At 54.9% G+C, this 18,033-nt stretch overlaps 2 protein-coding genes across 2 annotated transcripts; both read left to right on the forward strand.

Moving 5' to 3' along the window:
* Positions 1-1,003: 1,003 nt before the first annotated feature.
* LRRC23 (leucine rich repeat containing 23) lies at positions 1,004-8,514 on the forward strand. Its single transcript, XM_006065849.4, has 8 exons — positions 1,004-1,205; positions 1,693-1,865; positions 1,950-2,059; positions 2,510-2,763; positions 3,582-3,712; positions 5,268-5,404; positions 7,355-7,652; positions 8,195-8,514. The coding sequence occupies exons 2-7, from the start codon at positions 1,743-1,745 to the stop codon at positions 7,626-7,628; spliced, it is 1,029 nt and encodes a 342-aa protein (XP_006065911.1). The 5' UTR covers positions 1,004-1,205; positions 1,693-1,742; the 3' UTR covers positions 7,629-7,652; positions 8,195-8,514.
* Positions 8,515-8,743: 229 nt separating this feature from the next.
* ENO2 (enolase 2) lies at positions 8,744-17,013 on the forward strand. Its single transcript, XM_006065850.4, has 12 exons — positions 8,744-8,959; positions 10,098-10,197; positions 10,735-10,830; positions 10,959-11,017; positions 11,313-11,382; positions 11,840-11,973; positions 12,198-12,420; positions 13,284-13,481; positions 15,073-15,274; positions 15,528-15,636; positions 15,798-15,856; positions 16,162-17,013. Exons 2-12 carry the CDS (start codon positions 10,113-10,115, stop codon positions 16,229-16,231), a joined length of 1,305 nt encoding a protein of 434 aa, XP_006065912.1. The 5' UTR covers positions 8,744-8,959; positions 10,098-10,112; the 3' UTR covers positions 16,232-17,013.
* The last annotated feature ends 1,020 nt before the right edge of the window (positions 17,014-18,033 follow it).

An 18,033-nucleotide genomic window follows, 5' to 3' on the forward strand; every position in this document is an offset into this window, starting at 1 on the left:
CAACATCTGCAGTGATTTTGGAGCCCCAAAAAATAAAGTCTGACACTGTTTCCACTGTTTCCCCATCTATTTTCCATGAAGTGATGGGACTGGATGCCATGATCTTCATTTTCTGAATGTTGAGCTTTAAGCCAACTTTTACACTCTCCACTTTCACTTTCATCAAGAGGCTTTTTAGTTCCTCTTCACTTTCTGCCATAAGGGTGGTGTTATCTGCATATCTGAGGTTATTGACATTTCTCCCGGCAATCTTGATTCCAGCTTGTGTTTCTTCCAGTCCAGCGTTTCTCATGATGTACTCTGCATATAAGTTAAATAAGCAGGGTGATAATATACAAACTTGACATACTCCTTTTCCTATTTGGAACCAGTCTGTTGTTCCATGTCCAGCTCTAAATGTTGCTTCCTGACCTGCATACAGGTTTCTCAAGAGGCAGGTCAGGTGGTCTGGTATTCCCATCTCTTTCAGAATTTTCCACAGTTTATTGTGATCCACACAGTCAAAGGCTTTGGCATAGTCAATAAAGCAGAAATAGATGTTTTTCTGGAACTCTCTTGCTTTTTCCATTATCCAGAGGATGTTGGCAATTTGATCTCTGGTTCCTCTGTCTTTTCTAAAACCAGCTGGAACATCAGGAAGTTCACGGTTCACGTATTGCCGAAGCCTTGCTTGGAGAATTTGAGCATTAATTTACTAGCATGTGAGATGAGTACAATTGTGCGGTAGTTTGAGCATTCTTTGGCATTGGGTATTTCTAGCTCTTGGTATTTGTCCACCTTTTGCTTCAGGGAATGAGTTGCTTTTGAATTCACAATACTCCTGCATTGAGGTAGTCTAGTTCCTTAAGGTCTCAGGTGACTTACTGGCTAGCCCTGCCCTCTGCCCCTCCCCTCAGTGTACTAAGTAAGTCACGCCCACTGGCTTTTCAGCCCTGGGCCAATTACCGCGCCCCATCCGGGTTCCTAGGACTGGGAACCGGGGCTCGTTACCAGGCAACTACTGGCCCCCAGGCTTCGCGGCGGATTTTCAGTTCGGTTATTCGCAGGTCCTCTTAACGGCTGCCAGCTGCGGGAGCCTAGTGCCCGGTCCCCCGTTGCCATAACAGCAGTATACAACGCCTCCTTCTCCCTTGTCCTCTACCAGACAGCTCTTCTCTCTCGGGGCCAGACCTCTCCACGACAGCTTCTGGTTGAGCAGAACCAGGGTCTGTGTCCCTTCTGCCAAAGAAGATTGAGTGGGAGGGTTGGAGCCTGCATGACCGGCTGGTGTCCAGGAGGGGACAGGGAAACGTGGGATGGAAGAGTTAGAAGAAAGAACTGGAGCAGGGGTCAGGGATGGAAAGGGAGGGGAGGTGAGATGTTGGTAGGGGATTTTGGAGAAGAAGGTGGCTTCAGGCAGAAGTGGGAAGAACTGGCGAACGGGGAGCCCAAGAAGCTGGACAACTAGCTGCTGGAGGAGTTGGAGCCACTGAGAGGGGCAGGGTCGTGGGGGTCTGGGAAAGCATCCAAGGGGAAGGGATCCTTGGTGGGAAGTATGAAGTGGAGGTTGGGAGTCAAAATGCTTTGTTCACAGGGATGAGGAAAGAAGCATGGCTGGCAAGAGATCCGGGGGGTGATAGGGTGATGGAAGGGGTACCCATTAATGGAGGTGAAGGAGGGAGCATTGGCTAACACCGAGATCATCTCTCTCAGGGCGAGGACCCAGCCTGATCTGACTCCAGAGCTTTCAGCAGGGAAGACAAATGTCAGATGAAGATGACCTGGAAGACTTTGAGACAGACCAGGATGATCTGGAAAGAGAAGATGATGAGAAGGAGACAGAGGAGTGGGAGGACTACAGGAAGGAGGGAGAGGAGTCTGAGGATGTGAGAACTTGGAAGCGGAGGGGTCTGGGGTTAGGGGCTGGGGTTGGGCTGGAAAGGCATGCCTGAGTCCACTTCCTCCTGCAGTGGATATCCACGCCCCTCACAGAGGACATGATGAAAGAAGGGCTTTCTCTGCTCTGCAAGACGGGTAATGGACTGGCTCATGCTTACGTCAAGCTGGAGATTAAGGACAGGTGTGTTTATGGGGGACCAGAAGCAGGCCAACGTTGTGGGACCTAGTCTCCTTTCTCACCCTTCATCCTGGGTGTTTTGACTGAGTTTGGATCTCTGTCATCCTGAGCCAGCTAGGAGGGAAGGATAGAGTCTACCTCTCAGGATGCTGTGACCCCCTGCGTCAGAGCTGGCCTGCGGCATTGGAGGCTGTAAGGGGATAGGGTGGGGTGGAGATTCCAGCTGGACTCCCTTACTTGTCCTCCAGAGTGCCGGTTCTCAGCCCTTCACAGACACGAGGTGCCTGCTTACGGCTGAGAACCCACCTACCTTCTCCTTCCCCTCCCCAACTCGCCCATCTGTCAGTTGCTCTTCTCTCCACTCTAAGCCATCTTCACGCTGCCTTCTGCTTTAGCACCTCTGACAGCCCTTGCTGGATTCTTAACCCTGAGCCAGCCTCTACTACCTCCTAGGGATCTGACAGACATCCACCTGTTGCGTTCCTACATCCATCTGCGCTACGTGGATGTTTCTGAAAACCACTTGACAGACTTGTCCCCACTCAATCACCTCACCCACCTGCTCTGGCTCAAGGCCGATGGCAACCAGCTTCGGAGTGCCCGGCTGAACGAACTGCCCTACCTGCAGATTGCCAGCTTTGCCTACAACCAGATCACCGACACAGAGGGCATCTCTCATCCTCGTCTGGCCAGCCTGGATCTCAAAGGTGGGGCCTTAGGATGGGCCTCCCACAATTCCTTCCTCGCCTGGGGCCAATAGCAGTGGGGAGCATGGCCCTTGGCTGTGCAACAGAGCAACCTACATTATTCACTCACTAATTCAGACACCCGTGGCGGTTCACAATGACAGTTCTATGTGCTGGAGATATAGGAGTGAACAAAACAAAGAAATTCTCTATTCTTGCATAGCTTACCTTCTAGTCAGGGAAGGCAGGCAATCATCGATGATCACAATATTTAATTTTATTTATTTTTTGGCCACACCATGCAGCATTCAGGATCATAGTTCCCCAAGTAGGGATTGAACCAGTGCCCCTGAGTGGAAGTGTGGAGTGTTAACCACTGAACCACCAGGGAAGTCCCAACGATCACAATAAATAAGTAAACTTTTATAAAGCGTGTTAAAAGGAGATAAGCGTTAAAAAAGAACAACAAAAAAAAAGGGAAAAGTACAATGGAAAAAATAGATCAGGGTAAAGGAAATGGGTGGGGGGAGGTGGCGATTTCAAACAAGTTGGCTAGGACAAATGTCATTGGGAAGTTGACACCTGAGTGAAGACTTGAAGGAGGAGAGGGAGTTAGCTGTATGGATTGTGGGGCACCCCTCATTCATGCCTCAACGACTTAGGTGGGCACATCCCTTGTGCCCTTGGACCACCAGACCATCGCCCCAAGGCCCTGTGGGTGTTAAATCTGGAGCTGGCCCTCCTTGTATCCACCTGGCATTACAGAAGATGATGCAGAGGCTCTATTGCTGAACACTTGGGGTGGCCCTCTGAACCCTTCACACCCTCCTTCTCCTCAGGGAACCGCATCCACATGGTGACAGGTTTGGATCCCCAAAAACTGATCAGCCTGCACACGCTGGAGCTTCGGGGGAACCAGCTGAATAGCACCCTGGGAATCAACCTCCCTAAGCTGAAGAACCTCTTCCTGGTAGCGCCCTGGGTCACAGGGTGGTGGGTGCTGGAAAGGGGGCACTGTCCTGGGGGCCAGGATACCAGCTTCTAGAAGGTGGTGGTTTAGTCCCCAAGTTGTGTCTGACTCTTGCAGTTCTATAGACAGAGGAGTCCGCCAGGCTCCTCTGTCCATGGGATTTTCCAGGTACGAATACTGGAGTGGGTTGCCATATCCTCCTCCAGGAGATATATCCTCCTTCCCGACCCAGGGATCAAACCCTCTTCTGCACTGCAGGTGGATTCTTGACCACTGAGTCACCAGGGAAGTCTGGCTTCTAGTGGACTCACCTACTAACTTCATCATCCTTATGATAATTGGCATTATTTCCAAACGCCGAGTGTTTGCTTGGTGCCCAATGCTGTGAGGATGCAAAATCCAAATAGACAAGGTGTTCACCAATTAACAGGGCTAATAGTACACAACGTGTGAATGACATAGAGACAGTTTGCTTTGATATAGGTTGGAACACCATGTGCATAACTGAGGTACAGGCATCAGGCTAAGGAGGCCACTTAGGTGTCTAGTCTTTTAAGTTTTTTTTCGGTGGGGGGCTGGGCCACACGGCATGTGGATCTTAATTCCCCAAACTGGGCTCGAACCCATGTTTCCTGCGCTGGAAGTCTTAACCACTGGACCACCAGGGAAGGTCCTGTGTCTAGTCTTTTAAGCCCTTGAGCTTCTTCATTCCAAAATGCTGCTGAAGCCATGTCTCCTTGGTGGAGCAGTGAGGCTCTTGGGCTGGGGGGTAGTGGGGGTGGGTTGAAGCATTTTCTTCATCAGAGGTGGCTGTGGTGGGCTGGATAGTAGGGTTTACTGCCAACCTTTCTGTTGATTGAAAGCTTCTCCTGGATTCTTTACTATCAACATGGAACTCTACTCACCTCCACTCCCCTTTCTCACCCTCTCTACCTCTTAGATTTGCTGTTTTGCAAATCTAAGTAAAGAATCTGCCTGCAATGCGGGAAACCTGGGTTTGATCCCTGGGTGGGAAGATCCCCTGGAGAAGGGCATGGCAACCCACTCCAGTATTCTTGCCTGGAGGATCCCATGAACAGAGGAGCCAGGTGGGCTACAGTCTATGGGGTCTCAAAGAGTTAGACACAACGGAGTGACTGGCACGCGCGCGTGCGCGCGCACACACACACACACACACATACACACATATAATTAATTATTGGCTGTGCTGGGTCTTCATTGCTTTATTCCAGTTGCAGTGAGCAGGGGCTACTCTCTAGTTGTGGTGCAAGGGCTTCTCATTGTGGTGGCTTCTCTTGTCGTGGAGCACAGTCTTTAGGGTGCCTGGGCTCAGTCGTTGTGGTTCCCAGGCTCTAGAGCACAGGCTCAGTAGCTGTGGCAGGTGGGCTTAGTTGTTCTGCAGCATGTGGGGTCTTCTCTGATCTATGTCTCTTGCACTGGCAGGCAGATTCTTTACCACTGAGCTACCAGGGAAGCCCTGCCACGTCTCTCTGATTTCTCTTCCTTTTCCCCCCTGCCCCCCTTTCCCAATCTATCTACTGTATCCTGGGTCTAGGCCCAGAACATGTTGAAGAAGGTGGAAGGCTTGGAGAACCTAAGCAATCTCACTACCTTGCATCTTCGAGACAACCAGATTGAGACTCTGAGTGGTTTCTCCAAGGAAATGAAATCATTGCAGTACCTCAACCTAAGGTATGCATCCCTCCAGGCCCACTTCGCCCCTACCCTTGGAGTCCTCTGGTCCCAGTCCCCCAGTTCCAGCCCTCTCACAGATTCTTCCCTCATCCTCCGTCCTCATCCCTCCTTTCCTGACTGTCTTCTGCATCAGTCTTAATTGCATGCAGCACTGGAACCTTTGTAGCCCGAGACTCCTGAATCCTATTCATTCCACTCACATACTGAGAAGGTGCTATGTGCCAGGCCTTGTGCTGTGCTGAGAACCGGCTGAAGGAATCAGAGATGGTTCCTGTTCTCAAGGGACTCACAGTCTAGCTCCATCCCATATAAGTTTCTACTGCTCTTCTCCATCTTCTGGGTCCCAATTCCCCTTCCGATTTCCAGCCTCTCATTTCTTGAGTCTCCCCTGTAAGGGATGGCCCCATACTGATTTCAAACACAAGGTATGCTCAGATTTGAGGCAAGGGGAGTCATTAAAAGAATAGATGGAAAGGCACTGAGGATCAGGCGAGACTTTACTGCAGCAGCTCCTGTCTGATGGGGGATTTTATGTGTGTAATCTTTAAGCAAAGATGTAAGGAAATTGCCTGCTTAGTTACCAAGGCCAAATCCTCTTCGAGGACAGCAGTGGAAAGAGAGTCTCCGAGTAAGGAGTGGTGGACGTACCTTGAAGCCCAGAGTCCTGCCCTGACTCCTGGAATTAGCTCTGCCATCTTGGTCTGTGCCACCTGTGCCATCTTGGTACAGTGGAGGGCGTATTGTTTGCCTGTCAATGGTATGAATGCTAAGCTGGTTTAGCTGAGACCCCATGGACTATGGTTTGCCAGGCTCCTCCATCCATGGGATTTCCCAGGCAAGAATACTGAAGTGGGTTGCCATTTCCTTCTGCAGTTAATGGTATAGATAGGGATAAGGGACCTTCCTCAGTGGCTATTAACCAGGGATATTTGGAAGTAAGTGTAGGACGGAGGGTTTGTCTCAGTGACTGGGAGGTGCCTCTGGGGCCAGAGACCTGAAAACAAGGACAGTCCAGCACACAGGGCATGTTACACTCCACACACGAGAAGCACCGTGCGTGGTTCAGCCCCTCCCTTGAGATAGGGCTGAAACATTTAAGCCTGATCTCACAAAGCTGTAAGCCAAGAGCATGAACATAAACACAGAGTACCATACAATGGGGGCTTCCCCAGTGGCTCAGTGGTAAAGAATCTGCACAGGTTCGATACCTGGGTCAGGAAGATCCCCTGGAGAAGGGCACGGCAATCCACTCCAGTATTCTTGCCTGGGAAATCCCATGGATAGAGGAGACTGGTGGACTACAGTTCATGGGGTTGCAAAGAGTCAGACACGACTGAGTGACTAACAAACACTTGAGTTTCCTATAAAATGAAGCTGAGGTTAAGACCTATCCCTCAGGGTGATCGTGAAAATGTCAGTAGCTGAAACAGGGATGGTGGACCACTGAGGGGTGAATAGCTGAAGCAACTGAGCATGCATGCATGCGCGGTACAATGAGGCGCTTTGGGGGGAAGCTTATTCTTTGGGCTCCTTCCTGTGGGAGCACCCAGACAGCACCGTCTCCATGAGCTTAGAGCCCAGTTTCTTCTCTGCTGGTTCTGGTCCCACCGTCTAACCTCTCTGATTAGACGGAAGCCTATCCTTGCAAGGGAGATTCCTCCCTCGTCCCCAGCTACAAGACAGGGTTGAGACCTAGCTTTGCTGATCCAGAAGGAGACACACGAGACATTACAGAATAGACCGTGGCACTGAGGGTTCCCCAGGGCAGAACAGACTGGAGCAGGGTTGCCCAGCACCTCTGTCTGCGGCAAATCCAGCCAGTCCACGGAGGCCATGTTTCTAGAGGAACTAGAGTCCCGTGGGAGATTCCCCCGCGAGGCCCCAGGCCTGGCAGCTGGCCTCTGACACCCACGTTCCCTGGTGAATCCTTCCTGCCTGCACCGGCAGGGGCAACATGGTGGCTGACCTGGGGGAGCTTGCCAAGCTGCGGGACCTACCCAGGCTGCGAGCTTTGGTGCTTCTGGACAACCCATGCACCGACGAGAACGACTACCGCCAGGAAGCCCTGGTGCAGATTGCTCATCTGGAGCGCCTGGACAAGGAATTCTATGAGGAGGAGGAGCGGGCTGAGGCCGAGGAGATCCGGCAGAGGATGAAAGAGGAGCAGGAGCAGGAGGCTGAGGTCGAGCCTGAGTCGGAACTGGACCAGTCATCCACCTAGCAGTTCCCCTGGCCTCCAAAGACAGTAAGGAAGGGGGTGGGGAGGCAGGAAGACCGGCTGTTGTAGGGAGGAGGTGGATGGGGAAGGCAGAGGCAAGAAGACTTGGGGAGACCTGGGTTAGGAGTCATGGGTGTCTCACGGGGAGGAGAAAGAGCCAGAAGGGCCTGGGAGGAGCTGAGAGAGGCAGAGGTGATATATCAGAAAGCCTGAGGAGTAAGTCCCGAGAAAGGGGCAGCAGGCAGAGATGAGGGTGTGGCTGGGCAACCACACCTGACGGAAAGACTGGGTCAGGGGCTTTGGTGGGGTGGGTTGGAGGCAGCATCTGAGGACTGGGCCTAGGGAAGAAGGCGGGAGAGGAAAATCCTGCACTAAAGAGCGGAGGCTAAAAATGACAGGACAGGGGCAGAAGGCGGATAGGAGGGCAGAAGGAGGTGGAAAGAGACAGAGGCTGTGAGCCCAGGGAAGGGTGGCAGCTGGCACTTCAGTGGGGCAGAGGCGGGGTGTGTGGGTGGGGGAGTGTGGGGGTGCGGGTGGCCAGAGGCTTGGCTTCTACTTTCTTCCTCCAGGCGATCGGGGGACGCTGGCCCCCAAAACTGAGAAGACCCCAGTCAGGGGGAGCCCCACACTTAGACCCACCCTCATCCGGAGACAGAAGATGCCCACTTTTGTCCCAGACCTGGGAATTCATCACAGCGTGCCGCCCAGGCTCCTCACAGGCATCTGGGCAGCGGTGACTAGGCGGCAAGCAGCTCCGGGGGGCAGGTCTGGAGGGAGCCAGGCCTCGATGGGCCCCGGGTGCTGCGTGAAGAATCTGCGGAGGAGCTGTGGAGGCGGCAGCCTGGGTGTGAGGAACAGTTTGCTTTTCCAATAAAGAGACATTGGGATACTTTGGTGTCTGATTCGGTTTTTGAGACACTTGAGTCCTTTGTGGGCTTTCCTGGCTGATCACTGGCGTGAAGCTGACTGTTACTTTACAGGGGGTACTGGGTGTGGGTCTGAGCGCACGTGGGCGGTGGGGGGCCAGGTCCTGGCTGGTCCCCAGCCCCTCCCACGTCGCTCTCCTCTAGCACTCCCCGCCCCATCCCATCGGCGCCCCATCCCATCGGCCCCCCATCCGCGCTCCTGCGTGCGCCTCCGCCGGCGGCTCCTGACTCATCGGGGGCTCCGGGTCACATGCGCCCGCCCGGCCCTATCGGCGCCTCCCCCAGCCCGCCCGCCGCCCGCCGCCCGGGAGCCGCAGCCGTCGCCGCCACTCCCGCTCTCTCTGCGCCGCCGCCGCCACCACTGCCAGCCCCGCCGCCACCGCCACCGGCTGGGTCCGCAGCCCCGAGGTGAAGCCCCTCCGGCCCCCTCCCCTCGCCGCCGCGCCCCCGCCTCTCTCCTCGGGCCTCGCGCATCCCTTGCCCCGCCGCTCTGCGCACCTGCTCCGCCACCCGCGCCTCCCCGGCGCCTCCTGTCCCGTCCTCCCCGGGCCGCTCCTCTCGGTTTCAGGCCGTCACCCCCTCGTCATGCGGGCGCCAGGCCTCTCCGCACTTGCGTGTGTCTGACTGCGCCTTTCTCCACCCTCGCAGACCCCTCCCTGTGTCCCTCTGCCCCTCCGGTTCCGTGGAAGATAAGCGTTCGGGGTCTCCCGGGACTGTGCATTTCTCCCCTGGCACATCCCTAGAAGCGCATCGGAGAGATGTCTTCCCTCACCCTTTCTCAGCATCCCCAGACTTCCTCGAGACCCCCACGGCCCCTCCTCCCCTGCATCGCCCTCTCATCGCCCGTTACAGCGCCGCTCTCCTCTGCACGGGGAAGGGGGGTTGGAGCGGAGAGTCTGTCCAGGGCCCGAGGGAGGACCAGCCCAGCTTTGCCCCTCCCCATGGTCTCCCCTCCTTCTCCCTGCCCACGGCAACCCCAGAGACGGAGGACCCTCGCCCCGGACTCGTCTACATCTCTCGGGAAGAGGCGGGACACACGTTTGGAGGGAGATTGGGACCTCGGAGTGGGGGCTGGGGTGTTAGCTTGGGTGGGATGGGGGCTCTGGAGGAGAGGCTCCCCCCACGCTGCCCAGACGACCCGTGCTTTTCTTGACGCCAAAGGAGAAGTGCAAGCCTGGCGGCCGTACCGCCCGGAGGAGAGCTGGGGGCACCCCTCCAGCCGGCGGCCGAACTGCTGAGGGGGCGAGGGAGCCACTGCCGCGGCTCTCCCCTCCTTCCTGCGGTGTCCTCCCATCTTGTCGTTTGATTGTACCCCGCCCCCCACTGCAGTGACCTCCCCTTCCTCACTGCATTGACCTTCTCTCCCTACGGGCGGGGGGATCCCTTCTACCGCCGGCGACTGCACCCAACTCCTCCCCACCCCCAACCCACTGCAGTAACCTCTTTCCTGTCGCTCCCAGCCTCCCAGCCTCTGGCCCCTCCCACTGATCTCAGGCTCCACCCCTCTAAGCCTCTTATCTTTTTCCTTCCTTCCTTGCTACCCAAGGAGATCCTAGCCATCATGTCCATAGAGAAGATCTGGGCCCGGGAAATCCTGGACTCCCGTGGGAATCCCACGGTGGAGGTGGATCTCCACACTGCCAAAGGTAATGGGCACCTTCCCACAGCCCCGGAGCTGGGTGTACCGGCCTGGGATGGGAGGATTCCCAGTGGGGGTGCCCTGCTGGGCCAGGCTCAGGAGCCTAGAGTCTGGGAGCAGACCTTCCTTGTCCAGGGGAGCCGAGATAAGCCAGTCTCTGTGTGCTGGTTTATTGTGTGTGCTCTGTGTGTGTGTGCACCATATGTGTATGCACTGTGTGTGTGTATGTGCTCTGTGGGTGCATACCATGTGTGCTGCGTGTGTGCACCGTGTGTGTATGCTCTTTGTGTGTACACCATGTGTGCTGCCTGCAAAGCTCCATTTCTCTGGTATCCTCCTTGTGTGTGTGGGACCTCAATTGGGTGGATGAGGAGGCCACCGCTTGTGTATCTGCCTCCGTGTGTGTGTATGTGTGTGTGTTAAGGAGCAGTGTGGGGAGCAAGCTGGATGTACCACAGGAGTGCAGAGCTGCAAGGCTGAAGGAATCCCGGGTCCCTGTGCTGTCCTCTCTCTCCATTCTCTTTCTGCGGCATTCCCCTCCCAGGTCTTTTCCGGGCTGCCGTGCCCAGTGGAGCCTCCACTGGTATCTACGAGGCCCTGGAGCTAAGGGATGGGGACAAACAGCGTTACTTGGGCAAAGGTGAGTCCCTTTGTCTTTTCTGGGCTCCCTGTCTCTCTGCTGGGGGCCTCATGCCCCTCCCCAGCCCTCTTCCTGCATGCCTTCCTCTACGTGGTCCCTCCTGGCCTGACCTCTCCACCTCTCCCTAGGTGTCCTGAAGGCCGTGGACCACATCAACACCACCATTGCCCCAGTCCTCATCAGCTCAGTGAGGCCTGCTCTTTGCTGGGGGTGGGGACTGGATCCTGGAGGGAGCCCTGGATTAGGGGAAGGGGATGAAGAGGGAGAAAGGGCCACCTCTGGGGAGTTATGGTTACCGAGGGAAGGGGGCCCCGCTCCCATGGGGGCTTGAGTCCCCTAATCCAGACAGGTCGCTATCACAGGAACCTGGGGGAACCCTGGTGGATGTGAGCCTGTGTGTGGATGGGGGAGGGGTGCCTATATTAGGTGTCTTAGGGTCCAGCCTCCATCCTGGCTCCTGGTGATGGGGCCTCTGCTCACAGGGTCTGTCTGTGGTAGAACAAGAGAAGCTGGACAACCTGATGTTGGACTTGGATGGGACTGAGAACAAGTGTAAGCAGGGGCTGGGAGAGAGTGGGTTTGGGGGGGCGGGGGGGGGCGTGGAACAGACTGAGAAGTGAAGGAAGGAAGGAGAGCCCGAGGACTAGCCCTTCTCGTAGCCTCCTCCAATGGGAGGGAGTGACATGAGACAGAAGGGAGAACTCTGCAGCATAAGGAGGGGGGGAGTTGGTGGCAGAGAGTCTGTGGTCTCAGGGATGGTTACAAGAAGTGCAGCTCGCTGCCCTTTCTGATCACACCCCGCCCCCTGCTGCTTGCAGGATAGGATGGGTGAGGTTACTGGACTGGGGGGTCTCCTTTATGGCTCCTTTGGGGAGTATATGAGATCACACGTGTAAAGTGCTTAGGTGACATAGTTAGCCTTCAATAAATGCTAGCTATTAAAAAAAAATTGAGGGTTGGAAGGGGAAGGGGACATGTTTGATCAGTGCCTTCCTCTATAATCTCCCAGCCAAGTTTGGGGCCAATGCCATCCTGGGTGTGTCCCTGGCTGTGTGTAAGGCAGGGGCTGCCGAGCGGGAACTGCCCCTCTACCGACACATTGCCCAGCTGGCCGGGAACTCAGACCTCATCCTGCCTGTGCCGGTGAGCACTGTGCCTCTCCCAGGGGTGGGTGGGGAGGAAGCATGAAACCTTGGGAGGACTGATGGGAGGAGAGTGATTGGGGCAGCTGTAGGGAGAGGACAGGGACCACGGGATGGAGGGTTCTGAGTCCGGAAGCTGGGGGAAGTTTGGGCTCTTGGGTTTACACTCCTGGGGGTGGAGAGGGAAGAGCTCTGTGACTTTTTCTGTCCTCCTGTGGCTCCCAGGCCTTCAACGTGATCAATGGTGGCTCTCATGCTGGGAACAAGCTGGCCATGCAGGAGTTCATGATCCTCCCGGTGGGGGCCGAGAGCTTCCGGGATGCCATGCGACTTGGGGCGGAGGTCTACCACACACTCAAGGGCGTCATCAAGGACAAGTATGGCAAGGACGCCACCAACGTGGGGGATGAAGGTGGCTTTGCCCCCAACATCCTGGAGAACAGTGAGGGTGAGACCAAGACCCTACTCCCAGTTCCGTCTTGCTCCATTCCAGGACATCAGGAAGGGCCACATGCTTCACTGGGTCCCCAGGAGGCTGCGTGAGGGTCCTTGAGCTACAAGGTCCCAGTCCTTGGAGTGGGTAACAGAGGGCCTAACAAATTCATGTGCAGGCCTAAGAGGATCTCCTTTACCTGCCCAGCCAGATGTGTCAGTATCTGCAAGTTCCCATGGGAGCCCTAGAGGATTTTGGGAGGTGGTCCAGGTGACCCATGGGATCCATTCTCACCATGGATTCTAGTTTGATGAGATACCCCGAACTCCAAATCTATCCCATCTCCACCCCAACCTCTTAGGCCTCTAGGATCCCTAATTTTTTTCCCTGCCCTGGCAGAAACCTTAGAGTGAAGAGAAACTATACAGGCAGGTAGTGGCTGAGAGTTAACTTTTAGGGGCCAAATTGCCTGGATGTGAACCTTGACTTGAAGAGTTACTTCCTGGTGATCTTGCTCTTTGAACAGTCTCTGTGCTTGTCTTTCTTATCTGCAAAACAAGAATAGCAACAGCATCTACCTCTTAGCATCATCGTGAGGATTAAGTTAGATCATAGGTGTAAAGCGCTGAGGTGATAAAGTTAGCCCTCAATAAATGGTAGCTATTAAAAAAGAAAACAAACTGTTATTAACAGAATTCCATTCCCCTGCCTTCCTAGAAGGTGGCCTGCTCATCGCAATCCTGGGAATAACCCCAAAACAACCTTAAGCAGAACTCTCCCCAGCAACAGCCCTCCACCTCTGCTCTGAATTTCTTTCTTCCTCTCATTCCTCCTTGGCCACCCTTCCTGCTGATGACCTTGCTGTGTTCCATCCCCAGCCTTGGAACTGGTGAAGGAAGCCATTGACAAGGCTGGCTACACAGAAAAGATCGTCATTGGCATGGATGTTGCCGCCTCGGAGTTTTACCGCGATGGCAAATATGACTTGGATTTTAAGTCTCCCGCTGATCCTTCCCGATACATCACCGGGGACCAGCTGGGGGCCCTCTACCAGGACTTTGTCAGGGACTATCCTGGTGAGAGCAAGGGCTGTGGCCGGGGGAGGGCAGGGGGCAGGCAGGGGTGTGTTGGGGGCAACTCTGGACCTGATGAGTGCTGACCCAGGTGCTTGGTAGAGATGTCCTGAGAAGAGCCTGAGAACCAGGGATGGCGTGAAGGGGTCTCCTGCAGAGGCTGGGCTTTGGGTGTCCTGTGATTGGGCAGGAACCCATGATGAATCTGTTCCATCTGCTTTGAATCCTGATTAAAGTCACAATCTCTGAAGCTGCTGGGGTCATGGGGCGGGTTTGGAAGAACCTGGGCACAGTAAGTCTTCCCTGGTGGCTCAGTTGGGAAAGAATCTGCCTGCAATGCTGGAGACCTGGGTCCGATTCCTGGGTTGGGAAGATCCCCTGGAGGAGAACATGGCAACCCACCCTAGTATTCTTGCATGGAGAATTCCAGGGATGGAGGAACGTGGGGGCTGCAGTCCATGGGGTCACAAAGAGTCAGATACTACTGAGCAACTAAGCACAGCACAGCACAGGCGTGGTGAGAGGGTGACTGGAACGAGCACAGTTCAGGATGTTCAGTTGATAAAACCGGATGCTGGGGAATTCCCTGGTGGTTCAGTGGTTAGGACTCTGTGCTTTCACTACCGAGGGCACAGGTTCAACCCCTGGTTTAGGAACTAAGATCCCACAAGTCACCAGCTCAGCAAAAAAAAGAAAAGAAAACAAAACTGATGCTGAACGGGGCTGGACTGTTGTATGGGGGAGGAGGAGCTGAAGCACCCTCCCCAGGTCTGCCAGTGACTCTTATCCCTGGAATGGAAGCAGTTGGTTTCCATTTCCTGAGACACAGCAAGAGAAAGTAGGCATAAACTGCAGAATGAAAGGTTTCGAACAGCCATGAAGAGGGGCTCCTGGTAGAAAACAGGAAAATGCAAAGAAAGGTTGTGAGAAAGTTTCTGAACCCTTGTTTTTTTTGAAAGATTTTGTGAAAAAATCAAGATAAGAATGAGTCAGGGGGAACTTCCCTAGTGATCCAGTGGCTAAGACGAGGTGCTCCCAATGCAGGGGCCCAACCAAGACCCGGCGCAGCCAAATAAATAAAAAATAAATATAAATAAAATACTAGGGGTGGGATGGGGAGGAAGGTGGGAGAGAGGTTCACGAGGGAGGGGACATAGGTATACCTATGGCTGATTCATGTTGATGTTTGGCAGAAACCAACCCAATATTGTAGAGCAGTGTGTATTAGTCCTTCAGTCGTGTCGAACTCTTTGTGACCCCATGAACTGCAGCCCGCCAGGCTCCTCTGTCCATGGAATTCTCCAGGCAAGAATACTGGAGTGGGTGCCATTTCCTTCTCCAGGGGATCTTTCCGACCCAGGGATGGAGGCCAGGTCTCCTGCACTGCAGGCGGATTCTTCACTGCTTGAGCTATCCTTCAATTAAAAATAAATAAATTTAATTGTAAAAAATATTAAAGAAAAAGAATGGGTCAGGGGAGGCTTATTTCAGAGGGGAGGAGGCTGAGTTGGCCAGGGAATCTGATCTGTCCATGCAGGGACTCTAAGCGGGGGCGTTCCCACCTGATGCAGAGCCCCCTCTGTTCTCCCAACAGTGGTCTCCATTGAGGACCCCTTTGACCAGGACGATTGGGCGGCCTGGTCCAAGTTCACAGCCAATGTGGGGATCCAGATTGTGGGTGATGACCTGACAGTGACCAACCCCAAGCGAATCGAGCGGGCGGTGGAGGAGAAGGCCTGCAACTGTCTGCTGCTGAAGGTCAACCAGATCGGTTCAGTCACCGAAGCCATCCAAGCGTGAGTGCCTCTGGGCCCTCCCCCACTCAACCCGTTTCTGCAGGATGCGTCCTGCCAGCACCCCACCCCAGCCTTGCCCACAAGTGCAGAAGGAGGCAGGGAGCCCCGAGGCTCTCCTGGTTCTCCTCCCTCCATGCCCCCCGATTCTCTCTACCCCCCACCCCGGACAGCTTCCCTCCAGATGTTTCTTGACCAATGTCAGGGCTGGGGAGAGCCTGTGGGCTGGGCTTCACTGCTGCTGCACCGAATGCAGGTGCAGGCTGGCCCAGGAGAACGGCTGGGGGGTCATGGTGAGTCACCGCTCCGGAGAGACTGAGGACACATTCATCGCTGACCTGGTGGTGGGGCTGTGCACAGGCCAGGTGAGCGCCAGGGAGCCCTTTGTGCAATTGGGGGGTTCTAGGCTCAGGTTGCTCTCCTTCCAGGTGTTTGTGGGCATCATGGCAATTTCGAAGGAGTGTGAGCTCTCCTTCATGGGGTGAAGGGGTGGCCGCTGAGCTGTTTATCTTTTGGGATATTTCAGATCAAGACTGGTGCCCCATGCCGTTCTGAGCGTCTGGCTAAGTACAACCAGCTCATGAGGTAAGGGAGCCCAGGGAATGGAAACCCAGGGCTCAGAGAGTCACAGGCTGTTTGGCCACCGTTTTGTCTCCAGTGCCCAGGGCCTGGAGGACAGTAGACATCCAGAAAGTATTTGGTTTTGAATGATGGGTCTACAGATGGCCTGATTGACGGCCCATGGAAAGCCAGGGAATGCCATCACTCAGGCCAGGCCCCAGGAGCAGGTAGTGCGAGGGGCTTGGAGGATGTGGCGGGGGAACTCCTGGAAAGAGAAGCAGGGTCCTTCTGCTTCGCTGACTGTTTCCTTTCTGACTCGCCTCTCTCAGAATTGAAGAAGAACTAGGGGATGAAGCTCGCTTTGCGGGACATAACTTCCGCAACCCCAGTGTGCTGTGAGCCCCCTCCCTGCCTGGAGATCTGGAACCCCTTCACTCCGTCCTCTTCCTGGATCCTCTTCTTTCCAGTCCTGCTCGGCTGACCCTCTGTGCTGCGCCTTGGCTGGTCTAGCCTTGCTGTCTCCGCGCTCCCACCCTCTGGGTTCCGCGCTCTCCGCCTCTCCCTCCTTCCTCTTCTCTCTCCTTGAAAACTTGCCATGGACTGAGGACCGTAAGGGGATTCACAGAAGACCCATTGGGGTCTGTGTGGAGCGTCTGGGTTGGTTGTCGAGGTGTGTGGAGGGGCCGTGTGTTGTGTGTGCTTTGCGCCGAGTCCACACGTTTCCAGGCTGCTTATGAAGCAGGAACTGGGCAGTGCTGAGTGTGAGTGCTGGGGTGGGCTGGCTGCCTGCTCAGGCCTGGTCTAAGGCTCTACTGTATTATTTATTCGTTTATTTATTTTTCATTCATCTTGTTAATGAATCACTTCACCATAACTCTGGTGCCAGAAAACTGGCCTGACTGGAGGGGGAACCACGTGTCTGTATTTCACGTGACTGTAGGTTCTGAGATGGCCTGGAGTGGGGGTCCTGCTGGAACTGGAAGGGTAGCAGAAAGGGGCCTCAGTGATGGCTCCTGGGCCAGAGGTGGGGCTGTGCACCTGGGGACTTGCCCCCTGTCCCTCTCCCCCCAGCCCTAGCTTCCCCGTTCTTCCTCCAGCTGCCCCCGTGCCATGTTTCACAGCTGCCAGCACCTCTGTGGCGCTGAAATGAACACTTCCATTAAAGTCTGAGTCACCGTGCATTCCTGTGTCTGAGGAGTCTTACTCTAGTAAGAGAGAAAGAGGGAGAGAACATGGAGCTCCTAGAAGTGGTAAAACTGGATAGCAAAGCTGAGAGCTGGCTTCCCTGGTGGCTCAGTGGTAAAGAATCCACCTGCCATTGAAGGAGACACGGGTTTGATCCTTGATCCAGGAAGATGCCACATGCCACAGAGCAACTAAGCCCAGTGCACCACAACTACTGAGACTGTGCTCTAGAGCCCGGGAACCACAACTCCTTAAGCTCACACGCCTACCTAGAGCCTGTGCTCCGCAACAAGGGAAGCCCACACACCGCAAGTAGAGAGTAGCCCCCCCAAAAGCCCGAGCAGCAATGAAGACTCAGCACAGCCAAAAAGAAAAAAAAAGCTGGGAAGGGCACAGAAAGATGAAGCAATTCAGCAAATAAGGTCAGGAGGCTGGCACTGCCTATACTTCCCTGGCCAGGTGGGAGCTCGTTGGCCTGCCTTCCCCCTCTCCCCTCCCCAGGGGGGAATTAGGATTTTTAGCCTGGGGTCCAAGAATTCCTAAAAATATCAAACATTGTGTGTGTGCACATTTTTGGAGAATGGGATCCAAAGTGTCTGCAGATTCACCAAGCCCTTTGACCAGAGAGGTGATGGAGCTGGGGATGGGAGCTCCTCCAGTGTACGAGGCCTCTCCCAGATTGAGTCCTGGAGCTCCTGGGATGGGTCAGCACTGTCTGGGCAGCGCCCCCTGCAAGCTGCAGAGGCCTGAGGACAGGTAACTTCCAGTAAACTGGAAATTCAGGACCTGGGGTGATCAACAGGCCCCTGGCTGGGTGAGCCTGCAAGCAGGGGGCCAGTGTGTGACTGGAGACCCACTATCACACTCTGGCTCCAGCAGAGCCCGAGCTCTGAGACAGGAACGCAGGAACTACCTGGGGGCAGGGGGAGGATGAGCCCCTCTTTGTTGTTATTTGGTGCCTAAGTGGTGTCTGATTCAGTAACCCCATGGACTGTAGCCTGCCAGGCTCCTCTGTC

This window comes from Bubalus bubalis, chromosome 4 (genome assembly GCF_019923935.1).
Source record: "Bubalus bubalis isolate 160015118507 breed Murrah chromosome 4, NDDB_SH_1, whole genome shotgun sequence".
NCBI classification, from domain to species: domain Eukaryota; kingdom Metazoa; phylum Chordata; class Mammalia; order Artiodactyla; family Bovidae; genus Bubalus; species Bubalus bubalis.